This window comes from Engraulis encrasicolus, chromosome 24, assembly GCF_034702125.1.
Source record: "Engraulis encrasicolus isolate BLACKSEA-1 chromosome 24, IST_EnEncr_1.0, whole genome shotgun sequence".
NCBI classification, from domain to species: Eukaryota; Metazoa; Chordata; class Actinopteri; order Clupeiformes; family Engraulidae; genus Engraulis; species Engraulis encrasicolus.
This window is the reverse complement of record NC_085880.1, coordinates 29,266,762-29,286,103: the sequence shown is the minus strand read 5'-3', so window position 1 is coordinate 29,286,103 and position 19,342 is coordinate 29,266,762. Positions and strand designations below refer to the sequence as shown.

General features: G+C 41.4%; 1 protein-coding gene across 1 annotated transcript; it reads left to right on the top strand.

Annotated features, from left to right (window-relative positions):
• Positions 1-2,779: 2,779 nt before the first annotated feature.
• On the top strand, positions 2,780-5,815 carry nkx6.2 (NK6 homeobox 2). Its single transcript, XM_063191231.1, has 3 exons — positions 2,780-3,366; positions 4,048-4,220; positions 4,735-5,815. Exons 1-3 carry the CDS (start codon positions 2,976-2,978, stop codon positions 4,981-4,983), a joined length of 813 nt encoding a protein of 270 aa, XP_063047301.1. The 5' UTR covers positions 2,780-2,975; the 3' UTR covers positions 4,984-5,815.
• Positions 5,816-19,342: the final 13,527 nt, after the last annotated feature.

Here is a 19,342-nt window from a genome sequence, read left to right as displayed (position 1 = left end):
AGGAAGGTATTTTAGTGGTTAACTCTATTCTTAAATTTGTGGTGTGGCTTAAGCCAGGATCTACAGTATAACTCCGTACCATTGCTCTGTAATGTTAGTAATGTTGTTCTGTCAGAGCCATTTCAGTCAAGAAACATGAGAGAAGATTCTGAATGAAATATTGTAAATCATGAATTACATTTGGTGGTATAGCTCTGTTCGGAGGAACCCCCCTTTTTCCATGGAAAAGCATTACGTCAGGGGGCAGCAGCAGTTTAGGGAATTCTCACCCCAGCAGGACAGGGAGAGATAAATATCCTCCCATGAACAGAACCAAGCGACATGACAAGAAAACATGCCACATCATACACAACAAAGTGGAGCAGGGGAGTCGATGGGTAGCAAACCTCAAGCAGCATACAGTTGAGAGGAAGTGGGTAGAATTTAAAAGGCGTGCTGAAGCTGCAGTGTGGCCAATCATTAGGGAAGAAAGATTATCAGATAAGGGGATACACCTGGATCAATTAGGAATGAATGAGATGAAGGGGATGGTGGCAAGCTTCTTCACTACCATGGCCTGGTCAGAACTGTTGGTAATACTGAAATGAATGCTTGTGTTGCAGACTTGTACTACAACAAGGCAGCCTCCCTTCTGTCTGCTTTTCACCAAGGCCCTCAGTAGTAGTATCCCTAACCATGACATTTCAAACAGACAAATATTGGTTGGCTTGACTCACACACACACACATTGATATTTGCACAGTTCTGCATTTCACTTTGCTTCATACACGTATTGTATTGTCGCTCACATCCCTTGTGAGAGTGGACCCCAACTTTGTCACTATTACACACACGCACGCACGCACGCACGCACGCACGCACGCACGCACGCACGCACACACACACACACACACACACACACACACACACACACACACACACACACACACACACACACACACACACACACACACACCTTAGGGCCCTACAGTCCTTGTCACATTATATAAATTAATTTATTAGAGCACAGGTATAGGCTGATGCATACATATTTGCATTATGTTAATCTATTTTTCTATATTGTTTATTTCATAGTCTATTTATTTTCAATTGTACCATTTCCCCCCCCCGAGATATTATGTCATTTACAACTGTTGGCTATAATGGAGAGCTACAATGAGCTCACACAACTGGGCGCATATTGCCTTTTCTCCACCAGAGGTCTCCCTAGGAATGTCCAATCCACTGGCAGCGAGGGGAAGCCATGAAGTTTGAAGACCTAAACAAATCATTGAAGAGGATTATTGTCCTTGGCCAATCTGACTGCCCACATCCTTGGCCAATCTGACTGCCCTGTTGTATGTACACATGCATACATACTGCAAACATAACTAAATCAGTTTTTTAAGCTAAGATTAAAGATTTTGTATCTAAACGGGATCTGGGGAAACTAATGCATGCTTTTATTTCCTGTAGAGTTGACTATTGCAATACTCTGTTGCAATACTGTACTGATGGGCTTTTCCCAAAAGTCACCCAAGCAGGTACAACTCATCCAAAATGCTTTGCTTAATTTTACCCAAAACAAAAAGGTCATATCACTCCCACTGCTGTTTAGAACTGAGTTTAAAACTCTTCTCATTTCTCTATAATTCTTCTCGTTTCACTCAATGGCCTAGGCCCTAAATAGAGCAATATCATCCTAAAAGATGCCTTAGGACTTCACTCCTCTGCTGGTTATTTCCAGACGTGGTGAAATGGCATTTAGCCATTATGCTGCCAAATGCTGAAATAGCTTCCTGTTGAAACCAGAACTGCCCCAACATTGGCGTGTTTTAAAAATAAATTTAAAACAGTTTTATTTTCATCTGTTTTTAATTAGGGTTCTTTATCTACAGTCTCTGCAGATAATAATCTTTTTCTTTCTCTTTCTCAAGCGCAATGAATGACAATGGTGTATGATGATGAGCTATACGTCGTACAAATATTGACATAAATACATACTTAGGGATAGGGCCTGCATACTGTACATACACAGAATTCAAGACAAATCCTTTGCCTACAAAAATGCTACAAAAAGTTGCAAGGAACACTTTCCTTGTGTGTAAATCTGCCATTTTGTTCCCCCTTCCCAAAGAGAAATTGGAACAATATCGGCTAACTTTTCAAGTGTTTTCCAAACCACCTCAGAATGGATGTGCCGCATGTTTCTAGCCCAAAGTAAGCTATTCAATATTAGTAGGCCTATACGACTATTTGGCATACTAGCGTCAGTGAGCTGTTCAGGCTGGGCTACTCTGGTTTAAGTGTTTTCTTGTTTTATAGTAGGCCTAATAGTAATGTTAATCAGTTTGTTAGTTTAATTTTTTAGTAGATAGGTCTTAAGTGGCACTGTGACCAACATCTGAAAATGGTCTGAAATCTCAAATGCCATAAGGATAAGGTTGTTTTGTCAGGGATAAGCACATTAAGGGGAAAAATAAATCTTTGGGAGAGGACTTGTTTGTTTCCAATGACTGTAGCATACATACGGTGTGGGATAGCTGTTGCTCTCTATAAAACAGGCGCCGTGTTTGAGGAGTCTTGAAATGTACTGTCCAATCAAAAGCCACTATGAGTTAGTATCCAATGAGAACACGTGGAGGTTGCAGGGCGGATATCAGTGTACCCCCTGTCCCGTGTCATTCATGGCAATAGATGGTTTACCAAAAGGGTCGGTGCGTGTGCTTTAACCATTGAAATAACCCGGCACGCCGCTTTACTTTGTGTGCGTTTTGTTTTGCATTTGGTTAGGCTCAGAGACGTTCTTAAACAGAAAACTGTCATGCGCGTAAAAGTTTATTCTTTGTTGTTTCTTTCACTGAGGCCGGAGTTCAACAGTTCTAGGCTACCTTGTGTGGCATAAGTGGCTGTCCTATCGGTGTATCCTCCGAGTCGCGCATTCTCTGATCATACTATTTTCGGAACACTCAAAACACCTGGCAGAGCAAGGAAATATGGAAACAAATCGACACAGTGCATTTGTTGTAGGGAGCACACCGCTGTCTGCATTACACAACATGACCGAGATGAAGACGTCTTTATTTCCCTACTCTTTACAAAGTCCCCCGGGGTGTAAAGCTTCGTCGCTCACGAATTTAAACTCGCAGATTCCCCTCGGAACACCACATGGAATTAGTGACATCTTGGGCAGACCCATCACCACGGCCGGGCAACTGTTCTCGGGATTTTCGAGGATAAATGGATTGGCCACCTCTGCTGGGATGTACTTCAACCCAATGTCTCGGTATGCCAAGCCGATGGCGGAGCTCCCTGGGAGAGCACCCATCTTCTGGTCGGGCGTAATGCAGACCGCGCAGTGGCGGGACTCGAGGATGCCATGCCCAGGTATGTCGTGCCCTTTGGTGATTTTGCCAGCGTTGCGTGTACAGAATTCCACTGCATGTGAACTTGTGTATAAATGCCGATTTTTAACCAGTATGCTATGATATCCCTGACGCTGTGGCTGCCTTGTCAGTTTGAACTTGAACTTCAGTAAGTTAATGCGTAAAGAAGGGTTCAAAACGTGTCCATTTGATTTGGCGCGAATGACACGTAAAGGAGTAGCATATTGTTCGAGATTATTTATAACCACACACAAAAAAACAGTGTATCTAGGCTATCTGCCTTTATTGTCATTGTTTTAATGAGAACCAGGCCTAGGCCTACTTTCGCCCTTTTATTATTTTGTTTTAAGTTTTCATCTAACTTAATTAATAGATAAATGTATTTCATAGAAAATCTGTTGCCGGGGTCAGGTTTTGAAGCAAGATTTAATAGGTCTAGCTTCAAAGTTGCAGCCAACCTGTTGCTCGATCGATTTTGAGTACACATTTCACCCGAGGAGTTATCAGACTTTCCTGCTATAGTGGTGACCTCTGGAATATCTGCTGTAGGCTATGAGATGTGTAGCCTATTATATAAAGGACTAAAAGTGGGCTAAAAGAAAATGTGTTTTCCACATTTTAATTGGTAGGCCTTGGTCTATTGTCAGAACACACGTGAACTCAATATTAAATGTGTTTCTAGCTCAAGCAAATATGTTGCTGGACAAGGATGGCAAGAAGAAGCACTCGAGACCAACCTTCTCAGGACAACAGATATTTGCTTTGGAGAAAACTTTCGAGCAGACCAAGTACCTTGCCGGTCCAGAGAGAGCTCGCCTTGCTTATTCCCTGGGCATGACGGAAAGCCAAGTCAAGGTGAACGCAGTCGAAATTGTGGGATTGTCTTGTGCTGCCATTCGTGTTATCTGAACCCCCAATACACTGTGATTTACTGTATACAAGTTTTGTTTGTGGGCGATTCCCCCTGCGTTCTTAAGGAACTGCTATTTCCTCACAGCAGGACGACGCACTATCAACTGTTTTTTTAAATACATACTCTGTGAATGTCTTATCAATTTTATTTAGGCTACTGTGAAATCAAGAATGTTCTATGACTTTCTTGTAGATGTTAAACTACTTTATCAGTCTGCCTGCTCCAGTAGCCAAATTAAAATCCTACGCAAAAAATATTCCTACCTTTATAGGCTATTTTTCCGTTGTCTGCAGCCAACTTATTTTTCTCCCAAAATGTTAAATACATTATTACAAATATGCCCACATTTTGATGTAGGCCCAGCCTAGGCTCGGGCTGTCTTTAGGCTACTGGCTGAGTTATTTTTCTGGTCGACGCTCTGCTATGCACGCGCTAATGTGTCATCGTTTCTGTCAGGTTTGGTTCCAAAACAGGAGAACGAAGTGGAGGAAACGGCACGCCGCGGAGATGGCAACTGCGAAAAAGAAGCAAGACTCTGAAACGGAAAAAATGAAGGACACTTCGGACATCGAGGACGATGACGAGTACCACAAACCACTGGACCCGAACTCGGATGACGAGAAACTTACAAGACTGTTGAGCAAACACAAAACCACCAAACTGTCACTGATCAGCCCTTGCAGCAACCGCTCGGATACCTTATGATGGTTCGTGGCCTACACTGGGTATGGCAAGCTACAGGAAAATATTTAACGAGCATACTGACCAGGCGTAGCTGTTATGACTGAGGACCCACCATTCACCTAGGTCAATAGGCCTCTTATGAGCAGCCTTGGGAATTCGCCACTGAAAGATGCCGAGGCTATCCCAAATCAAACGCCGCTCTGTGGTCAATAGACTATAGCTCATTATCATAGACCAAAGAGTGGGATTTTGGCAGGTATCTGACCTCACGTGGATTTTGATTCGCTGTCGTTGGCACTTTTTTGTCATCCACCCTATCCTGTCATTATAATAATAACCTGTCTGGAATGTGTGGAAAATGGCACAAAGAATTGTCAGTTCGTAATGTATGGAATGACAAGATAGGTCTGTGTCTAACAAAATGCGTGTAGGCTATAACGCCGTTGTCGTATCTTGCCTGTGGACTCCCGATCACCAAAACGGCAGCTAGATTGCCCACTGTGGGCCGACGTGACCTCCTGCAATAGGCTACCTGGGAAGCTGTAGCCTTCTTTCATGCTGTTATAGCTTGTAATATTAATTCTCAATGGTTGTCACAGCAGGTGTCTTCTTTTCAAGGAGGCTATTACAAATTATTAATGTTGTGTAGCTTTAAGTGTTTTGAGGTTTCTATTAAAACGTGTAACAACCTAGACCCTTCAGGAGACCTGCTTTAAGGTGATAATGAAATGTCGAATGTATTTAAAAAAAAAGAAAAAAAAGAAAAGAAGAATGACATCAGCGAATAGGCCATGACATGCAAGGAGGAGAGACCCTGTAGCCTACCAGAAATAAATTCCAATGACATAACAGGTAGGCCTATGTCACTGATATAATTTTATAATGATAGACCTAATAATAAAAAATAATAACAATTATTATCATTATTGTTATTATTAGTAGTATTATTAGGCCTATTAGGCTATTATTATTATTATTGTTATTATTATTATTATTATTATTTCTGTTGTTTTACTATATCATCGTTATCATCAGCATCATCATCCTCATTTGACTCATAACCCTAGTTTATAATAGTCTTTTGACATTATATAATTGATTATTTCATCATCAGTTAAAAATGTACAGCTTTTCAACTGACAATAGTCTGTTTTATGCTTACACACAGCCCAAAGGACCAAAATTTGTATAAACTGCTTTGAACTGGACTGAGTTTGTGTTATTTTTTTCTTTTCTCTTTTTTCTTTCATCCAAATAATGCTGGAAGGTTGGGGCAGAAAATGTCCAAAGTGGCCTGAATGTGCCTGCATGGGGTACATATTTGGCCATATTGCTATGTCCTCAGAGACCAAGCAAGCACTGAGTAAGATTTTCTATAAAAAGTCAACAGCACAAGATCTACAGCATTGAAGCTAGTTCTTGAAAACAAACATTTGCTGATGTAATGTGTGACTTCAAGCTGAAGTCATCGATGATCAATTAATTGCAAGCTAAACTAGGCTTTAAAATGCTTTAACGCAATATGCTCACTATTAAAGTATTATAATGTTCAATCCATGTGTTTGATGAAGAGATGTCTGCAACTTCTATGAAATGACCTACCCAAAGGTTAAAATGTCGAAGACGTAAATGAGAGCTGTGTCACTTGAGAAGTGCAATGGTTTGGTTCATGGCACTGTTAATACTAATCCAAATAAACTTGGTATAGGTGCAGCAATCTACGTATTTTACACTCTTTACCATTTCCTGACTTTTAACACCTTTTTAATTCAGGAAATGTTTTCAATTCAAATTGGACAGTAAATCTGCCCATCACTGTGGCCGTCTGCTTGTAGACACACAAGACATAACCAACATACCAAATACATTTATAAAAGAAAAAAGATAGAAGTTAGATGGAGGCACTGTGAAATGCACTAGTGTGTTTTCAACTCCAGCTCATTCACTTCAGCACAGAAGTGCTTTAACCATAGAGGTTAACTTAAGGATGCAGCTCATTTTAATAATTCCCCAGGTGTTTGAACCAGATTTTTTGGTCAAGTGGTTTGTTCTGAACAAAAAAAAAAAGAATTTGAAGGTTTCTGTTTTTTGGTTCGACCCTAAAGTTGATGCTCTCAAACTGGTTAGTACAGAGAAAAAAAATAATTCCTGAACCGCTTAATTGAGCTACTTTTGGAGTGCAATTAACCACTACTTCATAATGCCATTTCAGTTATTCACTTTTGCACTTCATTTTTGCACTTTCAATTCCTGGTGAAGATTTTAACCCTTTATTGCGCACACAAATCTCAGCTTCCGAGTGGAAAAAAAGTTTGACAGGCTCCAGGCCACTTCTGATTGGTCAAATGTCATGGTGTCACTATCTATGTGAAAACCTGATTTCCCATGATTAATTTGATATAACCCACTTGGTTGTACACCCTTGCTGAAAGGCATGGCAGGGGCATTTGTGATAGGTGTGCAAGTAATCTGAAGTGATCAAATCAATAAAAGTTCAGTTCAGAAGATTAGTACTAGTCACAGGCTTGAAATCTTGATGATGCAGGATTTTCCATCATAATAGAATAGAATATCCTTTTATTGTCAATATTAACATGAACAATTTACATTATACACATTAACAATGATGGCTAGCTGCCTCATGCTAATGGCCCCCAGAAGCGGTCGAGGGAGTCAGTGACCTCAGTAGCCCCTTTGTGCTGGTGGGATCGCCCGTTCTCTCTTTACTGAACAGACTCAGCTACATCATAACAACATTGCTATGCCATTACCAAAAGCCTTTAGAAACAGCAAAAGAGTTGGTAGAGCGCTTCTAGTGTCCCTCAAAACCAACTGGTGCTCTTGGAAGGGGTTCAATGTTTCAAAAAAGACAAAAGGAAAAAAAATCCTTGGTCCAGGCACTTCAGTTGGTTAATGTAGTAAAAAAACAAACTTTATTTAAGGGGCAAATGCATTAAAAAACACCAACGCGTTTCGGTGCTGTGGCCTTCATCAGGTGACCCTGATGAAGGCCACAGCACCGAAACGCGTTGGTGTTTTTTAATGCATTTGCCCCTTAAATAAAGTTTGTTTTTTTACTACATTAACCAACTGAAGTGCCTGGACCAAGGATTTTTTTTTCCTTTTGTCTTTTTTGAAACCTTAAGAAACATATTGAGACTTGGTCATTACAATTTTGCTGACAATATGGATATAACAGAGCGCTTGCGCACAGGACTAAAGTGGTTTAATAGGTCTAATAATAATTTATGAGCTGTTCCGTTTCCAAGGCCAGTACAAGTTTTGTACCTGGCTACATCTGGCTACTTTGCCTCGGCAGTCTTCATCTGAGGTTTATCTTCACACACTTTACCTTAACTCAGAGTGTTGCACAAAGAAAGATTAGGGAAGAACGATTAGTGGCCGTAATACATTGAGGACACGAGTGGATGCCATGTTGGATAACAAATGTGACTCCAAAAAGTCACTCCGGATGTCCGGAATTTCAATTGCATTGTGGGTGCAAATGGCTGCTGCGAGTTCCGGCCCCGGTCGAAAGAGGATGTCCGGTTGTCAATGTTCAGTTTGTGGCCACACAAGAGGATGTCCGGTTGTCAATGTTCAGTTTGTGGCCAAATTAACTACAGTTTTCGGTCAGTGTTAATTGCGGGAGATAATTAATGACAGCTGGCAAAAATTCATGGAGACCTGTGACCTGTTTCACACTCCAGCCCTGGCTGTGGGGGCATTGCACTTAACCATGGCAACAGTACTGACCGTAGAAGAAGACAGTGACTCCACTTGCGGCATAGAGGTAGAAAATAACACTAGAGGTGACCCCGCCCCCCTTCTGACGGCAATCTGTGGCGGCCATTATCTGTAGGTAGGTCTGATAAATGGAAATTAATGGACAAGGAGGCTCACCTCTGTCAAAAAATGGCTTAATAATGTGAAAATGTCCATCAACACACTCTATAAGGACAATAGTTGAAGTGTGTTGCTAAATATGTGCAGAATTAATATAATTCGATTTTTAGATGTATTTTATCGACTCATATGATTTAAGTAGATATTTATCCTGACATTTCAAATCTGGTCTTTGATTAATGGGTTACTTCATATTCACACAGTTTTAGTCCATTTTTTAACAGAGGTGGGCGTGTTCTCCATTGACTTGAATTGACTGAAGGTGCCTACACTACCTACAGACAATGGGAGGCGCCATGTGCCACTTCCCAGTGCTGTCGTGAATTGCCATGTCCACTCTAGTGTTATTTTCTACCTCTATGACTTGCGGCCATGTCATACTACGCTCTGATGACATCAGTGAGCTGTCTTCTCTCTGTCATCTTTGGTCTTGCACTTCAGCACTCCTTGTGTAACTTAACCAATCAGCTTCCGTGTTGTTGGTCGCTTCCCAATCACAGTCACGACTTTGCTGGCATTGTAGAGGATGTTTGGGAACGGACAGGAAGTTGAATACTTCCTAATTTTTTTGGTTAAAATTAGGAATTATGTGTATGTTATATGACTATATATTTAGTTGTTTGCAACCTAAGGTGTTCTGTAGCATGTTTTTTCACCCCACAGATCATGGAAGCCATCAGGAGAGTTTGTTTGCCTGTTAATGACTCATTTAGGCCATGCTGACTCATGAAGGTGATTAAATAACAAATGCTGCCTTTTCGCCCTGTATGTTGAAACAGTTCAAATGTAAAAACGTGTACAAATGTGAAAAATCGGAATATAGGAACTATCCATGTCCCTGATTTAGATCATGAGGCATAACATGTGAAACTTAAAGCCAATTCAAGTGTTTGAAATCAGGTGGTAGGTTACATACTCATGAAAAATTACTTAGTGATAAAACACATTTAACCATCTTACATGCGCAGAGGCTGATGTCTTCAAATACCATCACTGTACTTCTTATTATTATCATACTGTAACATCATACACATTTCTTTTTACACATTTTTTCTCCTTGAAAGGTAGAGTGTGTAACATTTTTGCAGCTCATTTCATTTTTGCTGTTCATTCAAAAATGTTACCTTTTTCATATTTATCACCACTGTAATGGAAATTCACACTTTTTATACATAAAAAGGTAGATCTTTTTTGTGTCCACCGTTTTTCGGCAATAGACATCTTTGGCTGTAAAACTTACTGGACTTTGGTTAGTCCAGTAAATATTAGTTTATTACTTAGTAAATATTCATGAAAATAGAAAGTTGGGGAGCCATAGTCGCCTATGCCACCATCGTACAGACGCTACCTTTAAGAATGATGACAAAAGCTTCTAACACAAGACTGTGTGGCTTCTGCTATGAATTATTGCTGTTGTCACCAACACATCATCAACACTGTGGTATGTGTCAGACATAATTTCAAAGGCACGTGCTGTACACACACCCACCCATTTTGCTATGTACCATAGTGATTGGTGGTGGATGCTTCATGTCCTCGCTAATGTTATTTTCAAAAGATTTGGTCTCTAGAACATACTCCATGACAAATCTGGAGCATCACTAACTGTTAAATGTTATACTTGAACATGTACTTAATCTGCCCCACTAAGTCTACAATTGAGCTCCTCATCACATCTTGAGATGCCGTCTAGAGAACATGCACCTTCAGATAACCTCCTACATAGAGTCAGATCTTTCTCTGAAGCTCTGGATTTGGACTTGGACCACTTTCTGTGTACACTGGACCTCTAGCTAAACCTTAACGTGTATGTGCAGCACTATGCTTTCCTTGCAGAGCCAGGCAGTGTAAATTTAGCATGCGCCACTATGTCTCCAGACCAGTGACGAGAACAAACACCCTAATCTGGGAAAGTTCTTCTTTCCGCTTGAGGCCTTCCTCTAAATTCAGAGCCTGGCTTGCCTGAGCCTTGCTATACTGTCTGTGTCGGCCCTTTTCAAACGCTCTTAATTTGCCTTTCAGTTGGCACTGCTCCAATCCCTGTGCCTCCACCTTGCTGTTCATCTTTCTCTGTTCATCTTTCTCCACTCCTCACATCCTGCTCTGTTGCTCTGCCATGCTATCCAGCCAGTTTATGACAGGGGTTGTGCAACAACACACACAGTCCACCATTGGGAGACACACAAGGTGGGACTGCCTGCTCAGTATGGGGTAGGTGAAAAGGGTGTGGGCTATAGCGGAGCAGCTGGACCCCAGCCAGACACATTTTCCCAATAGACCAATCCATCAAGTTCATTCCCACTCTGGGCCATCAACAGCCATCCCCTCTGATTGGGGGGCGGTCAGCACAAACCATGACCAATGAGCGTGTAAACACTGCGAGCAAAGGCTAAACACTGACACGCGGCATAGTAAAAACCAACAGAGGCAGTTGAGCTTAATTCAATTGTTAAAATAAAAGGGTGATGAAGCACTCTTCTGCAAGTAATTGTTATTAAATGGGTTTGATTATTCAATGAAAAAGGAAAATAAATAAAAACCATTCAGAAAATAAATGGTGTTAAGTAGGCTACCATGCATAGAAGTCATCTTCCCAAATTTGCACATATTTGTGCTTAATGTGCTAGGCAGAGGTTTACTGAAAATGTGTCACAGTGTAATAGAATAAGACCTGGTTGATTTTTTTCAGAATTTTTTTTTCAGTAATTTCCTGCATAATGTTCTTGGTACTGATTGTACTTGGTAATGATTTTGTATCCATACAGAATGCAGAAAATAACAACCCATGCTTTTATTTCCTGTAAAGTTGACTGTTGCAATACCCCACGTCCTCAAAAGTCACTCAGACAGATGAAATTAATCGAAAATGCAGCTGCTAATTCTAACTAAAACAAAGAAAAGAGATCATATCTCTCCAGTACTTAGGCCATTGCAATGGCTCTCAGTGAGGTTTAGAAAAGGGTTTAAAACTTGTCTGATTGTCAATGGCCTATGTCCCAAATATATGCCAGAGCAATATATCATCCTTAAATATGTCTTAGAGTCTCCTCTACTGTTTTTGCCTACAGGGTAAAATCCAAACAGGGTGAAATGCCCCAAACAGTGTCATGCTTTAAAAAGACATTTATTTGCATCTTTGGTTATGTGAGTTATTTGCACTCTTACTTCCTATAGCCTACTATTTTTCTTTTCTCTTTTCTTTCCTTTCTCTCAAACACATTGGATGACAGTTATGAATGATAATATGCTATAAAATACTATTGTTACAGCTATTGCTACTGTCAGAAGCTGTTCGGTGAATTTGAATTGTTGAGTCATTTTAGTAGCCATGTCTATGTTTTACAATCATTGGTTAAAAGATGTCATGGTAACTGAATTCATTCCCAGCAACATTCCCAGACTAGCAGTGGTGTTGGCCCCAGTAATTATCTGTGATTAGCATGTATTGTGCAACTTATCTCATTGAGCAAACTTGACCTGGGGTGTGAGTGCCGGAGGCTAGTGAGTCCTATCAGCCCATTATTGCTTACAGTAAGACAAATGACACCAATTATTGAAGCAATGCTGATATGGAGTGACTGTCCCCTTTCAAATCTCTTCCTACGTTTGGCTGTTTAATAATAATAATTACCTGCATACTCCAGAAATCATTTTTGAAAAATGGCCAAAATTGAATGTTAACATGATCAAGTTCAGGGAATCGGGTTATTGCACAGTCTGTGGCATGCAGACATTCTACTTTTTCATGCCTTATGTATCCAGACATCTTTTTTTCTTCAGGTCCAAAGTTTAACTTGCTTACAGAGACACTGGGAGAGCCCCTGTCTAGAAGTTGTTTGAGAAGTGCAGGGTCAGATCACGTGGGCCAGAGTGACCTCACTCAGAGGAAATGGATCTATAGGTGCAGCCCTGTCACGCTTTTGTTTCCGACACTTTATCTGATTACGCAGTCTTGAAAGATGTTTCGCTCTACTTATCTGGCATGCTGTACTTGATTTACTGAGCTTGTTCAGTCAGTCGGACTAGTATAGATTGTAGGAAGTCAAAGAACTAGGCCTGTAACGATATTGTATCGAACCGAGAAATTGTGATACACAGAGTCATGATACTGTATCGCGACACAAGAAGGCAGTATCGTGATACGCCCTTTTAACGTTTTGATACCCATCAGCCCAGAAAACAACCACGTGATATGAAGTGATAGTGCTTCCAAGCATCATCTATAAACTATCATAGTATTTATTCATACAGTTTATTTGTTGGCAAATGTGAAATCATGAGGTGTATCGAACTGTAGGTCATGAATCGTGATACAAACCGAATCGTGAGTTGAGTGTATCGTTGAGTGACTCTGTGTATCACGATTTCTCGGTTCGATACAATATCGTTACAGCCCTACCCAGCACTACTCGTTTAAGTATGTCTCCAGTACTGTATAGGCCAAATTATCGTCAGGATTTGTCCCACAAGACAGATCAAGTTACTTGACCTAACCTTTTGGCTGATCACACAGTAATTTTTGTGCTAAAGGTACATCCATGCATGCATGCTTTACATCTTACCTGGTTAGAGACTAATTTAGTTAATACTTTAAGTTAACAGGAAAGAAATGTAAAAGGTTTTACCTGACAACTTGTTTGTCTATTGCTTGTTTGAGTTTTTTTACCTCTCCCTTTTTTTCTTTTTCATGGCATGTCATCATTGAATATTTCATTGCACTATGCCTGCACATGACAAAATAAAATAAAATAAAGAAAGTGAAAGCCCAACTGGGAAACTCCCATTGTCATTGTCACACAGCAATCCACAGCACACTGCACACAACCAAATAGCATTTATGCCTCACCCGTGCAAGGGGGCAGCTCCCAATGGGGCCCCAAATGAGAAGTTCGGCGGGACGGTACCATGCTCAGGGTACCTCAGTCATGGAGGAGGATGGGGGAGAGCACTGGTTAATTACTTCCCCCACATACCTGGTGGCTCGGGAGTCCAACCGGCAACCTCTGGGCTACAAGTCTGACGCTCTAACCACTTACCCATGATTCAAGATTCAAGATTCAATATTAGTTTATTACTTCTTATTATAGGTTTGAAGCCTATAAAGAGTAAAAATTGTTGTGTTTGTGTGTCCTCAAAAAGATTAAAAAAATAAAAATAAAAAAGAGAGGGGGGGGGTGGAAAAAAAGTGCAAAGAAAGTTCCTTGTTGTCTTCAGCATGAATTCAGTAATCTAACTGCTTGGTGGAAGAAACTACTTTGGAGTCTGGTAGTATGAGATTTCAGGCTTCTGTACCGTTTCCCAGATGGTAACATAGTAAACAGTTCATGGTTGAGGCGACTAGGATCAGCCAAGATTTTTTTAGCCTTCCTGATGCTCCTTCCCTCAAATAGCTCCAGTATGGAGGGTAAGTCACAGCCGCATATGTTCTGAGCTGTACGCACAACCCTCTGAAGAGCTCTCCTGTTGGCTTGAGAGCAGTTCCCATACCAAGCAATAATGGTCCCCGTCAGAATGCTCTCAATGGTGCCTCTGTAAAATGACCTCAGGATCTTGGGTCTCATCCCAAACTTGCTGGCTTTTTTTTACAATGCACTGTGTGTGACTGTCCCAGGTGAGGTCTTCTGAGATGGTAACACCAAGGAATTTAAAGTCTCTCACCCTCTCCACTGTCTCATCGTTGATGTTAATGGTCTCAAACTGGTGATCTTTCCTCCTGAAGTCAACTATTAATTATTTTGTCTTGGACACATTCAGAGACAAGTTGTTTCCTCTACACCATTCCATGAGGTTGTTTATTTCTTTCCTGTAGGCTGTTTCATCATTGTTTGTGATTAAACCGATAACAGTGGTATCATCTGCAAACTTGATGATGGTGTTGTTGTTGTGTATAGCCACACAGTCATGCGTATAAAGAGTCTTTGACTGCCCTTAAAATAATGATGCTTGTGTAAATTCTAAAACCGCAGTGTTTGTTGTGGTCATGTCTGGATATATAGCACTGGACGATCTGGAACATACGTCCAAGCGTGCTCACAGCTATGCATAATCCAAATTTTTATACTATTTACTTGGATGAGATGCCTACGCATTTGGGACCATGTGATCTTCTTCAAGGACATATGGGCCGAAACTTGTACTGTAGGCATTGTAGCCAAATAAATAGTGTAGAAATTGCAATCTTCAGTGCCTTGGAGTGCATTGTCCCTACCAGTGAATTGTCCCTACCACAATGAGCCCAGAAGAACTCCAAAATCCTGTTTGTTTTCTAAATAGCCTACAATATGAGTGGCGCTATATTTAATGATGGTACATTCGACTCAAACCTTTGATCTGACTTTTTGGGGGAAAAAAATGTATTTGACTTCTTGTTGCATTTTTGTACAAGTCTCTCAGGGTGGTTATCTGTTTACACTGCTCTTTTTACACATCAGGGAGCTGCTGCGCTTGTCTTGTGGTCATTACATGTTTATCTCTGCACTCCAACAACCACTTCCTCCAGATTAGATTTTCCTGGCCTTTCTTAATCTATGAGTATGCAGTAAATCAATGGTGTGAACGCCCATACCAGCCCTTTACATCTACTGAGATGTAATGACACAGTTTGTACATTCTCTTACATTTTCTAGGGTGAATTCTTTTTTGGACACAGGCAGTTTTTTTACAATGTAGGCAATGGTTTGGAATTATATTGTCAACCCTAACTGTGTAGTCCTTTGTTCAGACTGATTCATTCAATTTGAGCTGGAATTGATTGAAGTTGTACTTGTAAATGATGATGTGCCATAAGTGCATTTTTATCATTTGACAGGCCACGTGGACAGAGCAATGCAGTAGCACTGCAAAGTAATGTTCTGTAGATGAGGCAGCCTGAAGGAGCATCCACTGCTTCTAGAATCCAAGACATTGTTGGGACACTTGATAACCACACTGAGAAATTGTGAACACATGCATTCAATGAGCCTCCCTTCATTTAAAAAAAAAAAAACATTTCTCAATGTACTGATGTGTGGATGTAAGAACGTATTACAATTTGATTACTGCATGTCATTATCTAGGCTGATTGAGTCAGTCTCTGTGCAGAATGCCCGCTGGCTTTCATAGTGCCCAGTGTAACCACCACACCGGGTTTGACCTCTCACTCCATCTCAAATGGCACTGAAAAGGGCTAATTGTTCATTCATTTGCTTAACAAAGCCAATGTTGTTACAACCCTGAAAAGACACCCAAAGACCTAATACTACATACACATACTAACAGAAACAAAGCACTGGCATTCAGTGTCTTGGGATGGGGAGGGGGCGAGGAGGGATAGATAGTAAGGTCATAGATAATGGTGCAGATGTTGGCACCAAAACTGTAATAAACATGCAGCAGCATTGAGAGTGCTAAGCACCTGCTATTTCAGTAAACAGTACATTCAAAGCATTCGTCACATGCAGGGAATTTTTGTTACTTTGCAGTCATGGTATCACACATTTGTGTGCAACCAAATAAAGCTTTTAATCATGTAGTTCCAATAAAGCTACTACCTGTAGGTTTAAACCAGGGGTGGGGAACCTTTTTCATTCGAAGGGCCACTTTAAATTCATCTGAGGGCCGTAAAAGTCCTCCGAGGGCCGTACTATGAACACAAACCAGGATTTCCCCCTTCACTCTAGGCCTATATTGAAGGCAGTCACCTTTTAAACAGACACCACCTTCTCTAGGTTCCCTGAATATAACTATATTGTGTCTAAGATTCCTTTACAAAATATGTCATATTTCATGTGAAGCTGAATAACATTAAAATTATATCAGGGTCCGAATAAATAGCCTGGCTCTTGTGCAAACCCTTCACGCTTCGTCTGCGTGAGAACCAGGTTAGGATAAAATGGCCTCAAGGGCCGCAAACGGCCCTCGAGACATACAGTAGGTTCCCCACCCCTGGTTTAAACTTAACACACACTTTTTTCCATTCTGTGCCATTTCTATCAATGTTTTGTCTCTTTGTACTGTATATTCTTTTTTATGTAAAACTGTTTCTTGCGGTAGTATTGTTCTCTTATCATTTATAACCATGCGCCTGCTGATTTTGTTCCAGACTGAAGGTGAAGATGCCAGTGTACTTCTTATGAACAGTACTTAAATCTAATCATTTCCCAATATGTATTCCTGTCAAGCAATAACAATTTATCACACTTAAATCTTTTAACACTTAAGAAATATTTAAAACAGTGAGGGAGAGAGTGGTAATCTCTACCACCAGCGTGTAAGCACCTGCTGTACCTGTGTGATGCTGCAGAGCCACCGTGAGCCCAAATGCCCACCACAATGAATCAATGAGCCAATTACATTGCGGAATGATTAAGGGGCACGATTGAATGAGCCAGTTTGGGAAATCAGCCAGAACACTGGCTGGGAAACCCCCCATCGTATTTTACTAAAAGACCAATGCCTTTTTATGACCACACTGGAACAGAGACAGGACCTCTGTTTATCATCTGATTCCTGAAACAGGAGAACACACAGCACATCACACACAATGCACTATGGAGATACTGGCGTTTGTTGTCTACCGTAAAGCAAGGTGTCACCTACAGTAATAAGCACCCATCAATACCACTTCAACAAATGCCATAACACTTAGTTGTCTTAGAATGTCTCACTGACGAGCAAGGTTAAGAAGGGCGGCTATGTTTTATCGTTCCCTGAGGCTGTGCATAAATTCTGAAAAACTATAGGTTACTACTTGTAATCCCGGTTCTCTGAGGAAGATGAGGGAGACATCTTATCATGGGTTGCATCTCTCAGAGTCATGGCAGTCAGAGTTAGGGGGTTTACACACTAGGGCGGTAAAGCGTCACAGAACGGACGCGATTTTTACAGGCGTCTGTGAAATTACATTGAAACATATCTGTCCTTACACACTGACCGGTGGTAGTCTGGCATCAGCGGCGCGGGAGCCGGCTCCGCTCCGCGCTGCATTTGGAAAATAGAACTCGAGCGTATTTTTCACACCGGCGACCGGCGGTGTCTCATTCAAATGAATGGCAAAGTAGCACGCTAGCTTTGGCTGTGGGGGGGATTGAACAGGACTGGCCGCGCACACCGACGCTGTCAGTGTGAAAGGCAGAGTACAACACACCGGCCGAAACTAAGCAGATAGACCTCATTCGTCTCGCATCCGTTCCGTTCGGCTTTGGTATGTTTGACTCCTTAAGCTAATCCTACTGACCTCAGTTTTCCATTTTATACAACAATGACGGCTCATGGAGCCTTTGATACATAGATCGCCACTGACATAGTTCCACTCTACAGTAGTTCTAGGAAGTGAGCATAGAACAAAGAAAGTTTGGTAAAGGTAAATGTTATTCATTTTTACTTCATCTTTGTTATGTGGTGGTCCTGTGTTAGTCTGTAGCGATCAGAAAGACATGAATAATGTCACCAATCAACTTCCTGTACCCCGATTATTACAACTCTAAATTCCATGGCTCTGATTCCAGTGCACCACCTTTTCCCTCCTGGGGCAAGAGAAGTAATCTGGTGAGATGTCTTGGTCCTCTCCCTCAGAGAAGTTAGATGAGTTATAACCTGTAACCTATAGTTCTCTTTTAGTAGATTTGCTCAACATCTCACTATGGGATGTTCAAAGCGCCTTTGTTAGTTCCTTAAAGAACCTAACCTAAGCAAGGTCAGGTAGGCTACTCGACCCCAGAATCACATCTTCTTTTTTTGGGGGGGGCTTCTCAGCCTTTATTGGGTTTTTTTGTGAGACAGGATAGTGGAGGAGAGACAGGGAGCGAGCTGGTAGAGAGAGATGGGGAAGGACCGGCAAAGGACCCGGACCAGGAATCGAACCCGGGTCGGCCGAGTGGTAAACGTGTGCCCTACCATATCAGCCACGGTAGGGCCAGAATCACATCTTCTAAGTGCAGTCCCATCATACCCAGGCGGGAAAACCTGACCAATATTTCCGTGGTTGCCCTGCTGACCTCAGACCTCAGACCTCTGTTGAGGCAACTAAAGGTATTGACAACCTTAGCCCCTTAAGACACGGCATTATAAATGAGCTGTTACCAGAATGGCAATGACCAAGTCGTAATGTATTACTAAAGGCCCAGTGTACTGTCATAGTAGTGTAGTACTATAGTAGTTAACTTTCATTGTCTATTACAGCGTGCCACAGGAGGTACGTACGGCGTGCATTAAGTGGCTACGGACCAATGCAGGGTTTGTAGTGTACGCAGTGTGACATTCACATCCCCCACTACAAACTGGGTGCAGGCAGCTCAATCTGCTGGGTGGTCAGCAAGACAAGGCCAGTCTTCAAGTTCAAGTTGTGCATATCCTACAGAGGAATGACAGGCAGAGACACAGGTGAAAGCATCTAGCACCATTCATATAGTGGCACACCAATAGAGAGGGTGTGCATGGAGTGTTGTGCCAATACCTATGTGGTTGGGCCAGAGGTCCCTGACTCCCCTGCCCTCGA